At 47.4% G+C, this 5481-nt stretch overlaps 1 protein-coding gene and 2 non-coding genes across 4 annotated transcripts; all 3 read left to right on the top strand.

Annotated features, from left to right (window-relative positions):
• Positions 1–90: 90 nt before the first annotated feature.
• LOC120998371 (60S ribosomal protein L27a-like) lies at positions 91–5356 on the top strand. 2 transcript variants are annotated; one of them, XR_005778335.1, is made up of 4 exons: positions 91–121; positions 1804–1867; positions 4580–4654; positions 5113–5250. XR_005778335.1 is itself a non-coding variant. In XM_040429044.1 (4 exons), the coding sequence occupies exons 1-4, from the start codon at positions 119–121 to the stop codon at positions 5315–5317; spliced, it is 396 nt and encodes a 131-aa protein (XP_040284978.1). In that variant the 5' UTR covers positions 116–118; the 3' UTR covers positions 5318–5356. The 2 variants fall into 2 exon arrangements, 1 of the variants encoding a protein (XP_040284978.1); XM_040429044.1 differs by having other exon boundaries at positions 116–170; positions 5113–5356.
• On the top strand, positions 1615–1745 carry LOC120987478. The gene has a single exon (XR_005776076.1). It is a non-coding gene; the product is annotated as a small nucleolar RNA SNORA3/SNORA45 family (small nucleolar RNA).
• Positions 4058–4188, top strand: LOC120987480. Its single transcript, XR_005776078.1, has one exon. It is a non-coding gene; the product is annotated as a small nucleolar RNA SNORA3/SNORA45 family (small nucleolar RNA).
• Positions 5357–5481: the final 125 nt, after the last annotated feature.

Raw genomic sequence — 5481 nt, 5'->3', positions numbered from 1 at the left:
ACACGTTTACCAACTCTCGCGAGATCTCCTGGCTCCGCAGCTAGCCCCCTGAGCCCCGCCCTCCATAACTTCTCGCGGGATCTGGCAGGATCTCCCTCTTTCTTTCGCTGCCTCCGTCATGGTAGGTGTCTGGGCCGGAGTGCGGAGGTTACAACCGGGAGAAAGAGGAGGTAGAGGCCGCTGGTTTTCGGGTTGACTTGGTGTGTCACCTGTGGGTGTCCTGGGGAGTTCGGGGCCTGCACGGCTTCTGTTGTGCTTGTGGGATGACGTGTGGAGAGCGGCATGTGGTCGGAGCTGGAGGCCTGGGCGAGGATGGCAGCCATGCTGGTTCATTGCTGAGAGCCCGAGTTCTCAACCGCACTGTGCGGCCGCAGAGTGATGTGACCGCGTGCGGCTGTGTGTGAAATGGGATATAGATGTATGGGGTACAGCCGAGGGTGTGGGGTACAGCCGAGGGTGTGGGGGTACAGCCGAGGGTGTGGGGGTACAGCCGAGGGTGTGGGGTACAGCCGAGGGTGTGGGGGTACAGCCGAGGGTGTGGGGGTACAGCCGAGGGTGTGGGGGTACAGCCGAGGGTGTGGGGGTACAGCCGAGGGTGTGGGGGTACAGCCGAGGGTGTGGGGGTACAGCCGAGGGTGTGGGGGTACAGCCGAGGGTGTGGGGGTACAGCCGAGGGTGTGGGGGTGCAGCCGAGGGTGTGGGGGTGCAGCCGAGGGTGTGGGGGTACAGCTGAGGGTGTGGGGGTACAGCTGAGGGTGTGGGGGTACAGCTGAGGATGTGGGGCCCCTCTAGCTGGATGTGGGGTGCAGCTGAGGATGTGGGGGTGCAGCTGAGGATGTGGGGCCCCAGCAGCGGTTGCATGTATAGATACCATTAATGTGTGTTGGGTACAGTGGGGGGTTCATCCTAGCTGTGTATATAGGGGTACAGCTGAGTGAGTTTGTACTAGTTGTATTATGGAGGTACAGCAATGGATATTAATATAGATGTTAATGGGTATAATATGGGGTACACCTGGGTATAATATGGGGGTACACCTGGGTAAATATGGGGGTACACCTGGGTATGTGGGTCCTTTCCTGGTTATGCACTGAACCAAACTGAGTAATAGGCCTATATGTTGAGAAATCGCAGCATAAGGATTTTAAGGAGACAAAAATGAGTTTAGTGGAGTGACAGAAGCCCTTTAAAGGGGTATTATGTTTTTATATTTTTGTATATAATAGGAAATCCTACAATTTTCGAATATCCATGTAGGGTATTTCTAATTCTGCATATATATCTTATATCAGGCAATGACCCCCTATATGCAGAAGAATATAAGTCTGCAAGATTTTTTTTTAAATGAATGTAAATTAGAAAATTTTTTAACATCTTATTGTCTAAAGAGAGAAATCTCATTACAAACTAAATACCCCTTGGCGGCTTTAGATGTGGCCGGTCATGTGACCATCCCTTGGGGCTCTTGATTGGCTGAGATGATTGGGAGCCATCCTTCTGTAAACGGTCATTAGTATCCTCTATCAATATCTCCTAGCAGATACTATCTCTGCTTGCTGTTTCATTGTCATCTATATGGGCTGGCTGTATATGGAATGGGTGTTGCTATTCACCCCCGAGACTAGAGTCACATGCTGGGCGTACCGTGCCCTGGGTGTGCTAGAGTCCTCGGAGATCAATCACTGCGCTTTATTCACTGGTTGGCCCTCGCTGTGGCGCAGCCAGTCACCGGCTCAGTGACATTTAATACTGAAACTTCTTGTTAATATGAAATTCTCATTGCGTTTCTTTTTTTTTTAACAGCCGACCAAACTAAGGAAGACCAGGAAGCTCCGTGGACATGTCAGCCATGGCCACGGCCGTATTGGTAAGTATTGATTTTACCGCTTTCCCGTGTGGTAGTCACTGGCGGTACTAAGTGCGATCACATTATGGACCCACAAGCATGACAATGGCACCATTTATTATTGCATACAGTGTAGTGGGAAACGAACTACATTCCAAATGGGATGAAATTGCGGGAAAAAAATCCAAATCCGCCATAGTTTTAAGGTTCTGTAATAATGGTACTACGTTTGTCAGATACAATTCTAAGGCCCCTTTCACACAAGCAAATTTTCCGCGCGGGTGCAATGCGTGACATAAACGCATAGCGCCCGCACTGAATCCTGACGCATTCGTTTCAATGGGTCTGTGTACATGAGCGTACTATTCACGTATCAGTTCTGCGTTGCGTAAAAAAATGCAGCATGTTCTATATTCTGCGTTTTTCACGCAGCCCTGGCCCCTTAGAAGTGAATGGGGCTGCGTGAAAAACGCATTGCATCCGGAAAAAAGTGCGGATGCGATGCGTTTTTCACTGATGGTTGCTAAGAGATGTTTGTAAACCTTCAGGGGGGTTTTTATCACGTGCGTGAAAAACGCATTGCACCCGCACGGAAAAAACTGAACGCAATCGCAGACAAAGCTGACTGAACTTACTTGCAAAATGGTGCAAATTTCACTGAACGCATCCTGACCTAATCCGTCACGCTCGTGTGAAAGAGGCCATAGAGGACCCGTCGCAACAAAATGCAAGCTGACAGCACCATGTTATAGAGCAGGAGAAGCTGAGCAGATTGATATATATTTTTGTGGGAAAACATTCAGTAAAACTTGTAATTTTTACATTTCTCATTTCTATCTGCAGCCCTGTGAACAGCTATCGGTACAGGGAGGAAGATTTACCAGTGACGGACAGCTATCTCTTATGGGCACTTATACACAATGCCATCAATCACTGATCACCCCTCCCTCCTGTACCAATAGCTGTTCATGCAGGTTTTGCAGAATCTTTTCCCACCATTATATATCTGCTCAGCTTCCCTTGATATACAGGTGAAACTCTAAAAATTAGAATATCGTGCAAAGTTCATTTATTTCAGTAATGCAACTTAAAAGGTGAAACTAACATATGAGATGGACTCATTACATGCAAAGCGAGATATTTCAAGCCTTTATTTGTTATAATTTGGATGATTATGGCTTACAGCTTATGAAACCCCAAAGTCACAATCTCAGTCCCCTTTGCTCAGGGGGTATGGATTAATTAGATGACTAGAGTGACACTTTGAGCCTAGAATATTGAACCTTTTCACAAAATTCTAATTTTAAGTTGCATTATTGAAAGCAATGGACTCTTGCACAGTATTCTAATTTTTCGAGTTTCACCTGTATAACGTTATGCTGTCAATTTGCACTGCATTTTGTGGTGACGGGTCCTCAGTTTACAAAACTGAAAAACACATCCCCTCTTCAGGTAATGTACAGCATTTGGGTACCTGATATATCATAAAGGTGTGCACGTTCCGGCTCAAAATCATCTGATAGAGGATGCTGATGGGGCCCATTTACCTAGAGCAAACCAAAGTGAATAAATAAGGGGCATGTCCTTCCCCTACGCCTCCTACCCAACCTTTTAATGCTGGTATATGAAGCCCCTGAGAATGTCTCTCTACAAGCCCCAAATCTTATTAAACTTAGAGCTCTGCGCTTCTGATATACTCCCCATCCAATCTAAGGGCTCTTGAGCATGAACACATTCTGGACGGGACCGTGCTGCGGACTGCAATGCACGGGCACTGAATGTGTGCCCACCGCCTGCAGAGGTGGACCTATTCACTGAAATGGGGCCCGCGATCCGCACCTGGCGGTTAGCACCACAGAAAAGTAGTCCATGTGCTACTTTTTTGCGGTGCAGATCCACGGACAGAAACCCCATGGAAGCACTTCGTAGTGCCTCTGTGGGCTTCCGATCTTGCCTCCTTTCCACACCGCACTGTATAATCGGGATTGCAGACCCATTCAAGTCTCGTACGGTGCGCACACGGCTGGTACCCATGTGTGCAGTCTGCAATACTGGCACGGCAGGGCAACAGCTGTGAGCTTTGCAATTAAGCCAGTGCTTGGCTATTAGTTTCCTGTAGTGAATACATTGGATGCAAGTTTGACACATTCATCCGCAGCCACCTCCTCTGCCTAAGACGCATACCGAAGAGGAGTAATGTTACTTCTGATCCCCGAGACTAGAGTCTCATCCTGGCTGGTCTGTGCCCTGGGTGTGCTAGAGTTCTCGGAGAGCAATCACTGTGCTTTATTCACTGGCGGGCTCTCATTGTGGCCCAGCCAGTCACCGGCTCAGTGACACGTCGTCGTCCAGCACCCTGAACACTGTGCTGGCGATCACCAGATAACCAATCCGGATATTCCACACACGAACAGACCACAGCATCACAGCGGTTTGTAGAAAAACTCCCAACTGATTTAAACAATTGGGTGCACTGTTTTGGCAGCATGCAGCGCTTTTCTCAAATGGTGTATACTGCCAAAATATTATTTTTTTAAAGAATAAAATGGCTTGGAGTTTTTACTGACCGCTGTGTTCTGCAAAGAACATATTTCTAGATGTTTGAGACCTGTTTGTCAATGACATTCCTATGAATCCCCGGTATAACGGTTTCTTGGCACAGCAGCTTATGTAGTAGTGGTTTGGTCATGATTTTGTTTGCTGCAAATTCTCACAATGTGATGATCTTTCCAGGCAAAACAGAAAGCATCCTGGAGGTCGCGGTAATGCCGGTGGTATGCATCACCACAGAATCAACTTTGATAAGTAGTAAGTATTACGAGAAGTGATGGCAGTCTCTGTACAACACTGATTAAAGGGCGATGGCACTATATAAATCAATAAAATAAGTAATGGCTGCCATTAGTTTGTCCATGCAGATGTTGCGCACGGGGTTAGTGCCTAGAAGGGGAGCGATGTACACAAATAGGTGGATGTCTTATCCATTTCGGTAGATGGGGAACAGTTGGGCTCCCCCATTTGTTGTGATGCTGACAGTTGTCTGTCTAGTGTTATACCTGAGAAGAAGGCCCTCTTATAGCAGTCACCACATTTAACTCTTTGCCTTACATTCTGAGATTTCTTCAGATCAGCTTCAGTCTTTCTATGACTGCCCTGGGACTTCATAACCCTGTTATTTCCGGAAGGCACTTGTTTCCCATTGAACTTGTTTTATTGTTGTACAATATCGTCCCAGACAATAACCCTGGCTCCTTATCTTCTGCCAGCCACCCTGGTTACTTCGGTAAGGTCGGTATGAGACATTACCACTTGAAGAGGAATCAACAGTTCTGCCCCACAATCAACCTGGACAAACTGTGGACCTTGGTCAGTGAGCAGACCAGGCTGACCCATGCTAAGAACCTTGAAGGCCCAGCACCCATCATCGATGCCGTGCGTGCAGTAAGTGGGAACCCTTTATTAATCTTGTGAAATCAGCAGCTATTACTACCCTGTATATCTTTAGGATATTCAACGAAGATAACCACTTGCTCAGATGTGAGGATCTGGCACCCAAATTTCCTAGAGCCCAAAGTTGCTAAGCTACATGGCCATTCCTCTGCCTTGTATTGACTTACGACTTGAGGAGAGCTGGG

The sequence above is a fragment of the Bufo bufo genome, chromosome 1, assembly GCF_905171765.1.
Source record: "Bufo bufo chromosome 1, aBufBuf1.1, whole genome shotgun sequence".
NCBI lineage: Eukaryota > Metazoa > Chordata > Amphibia > Anura > Bufonidae > Bufo > Bufo bufo.
This window is presented reverse-complemented; position numbering and strand designations above follow the sequence as displayed.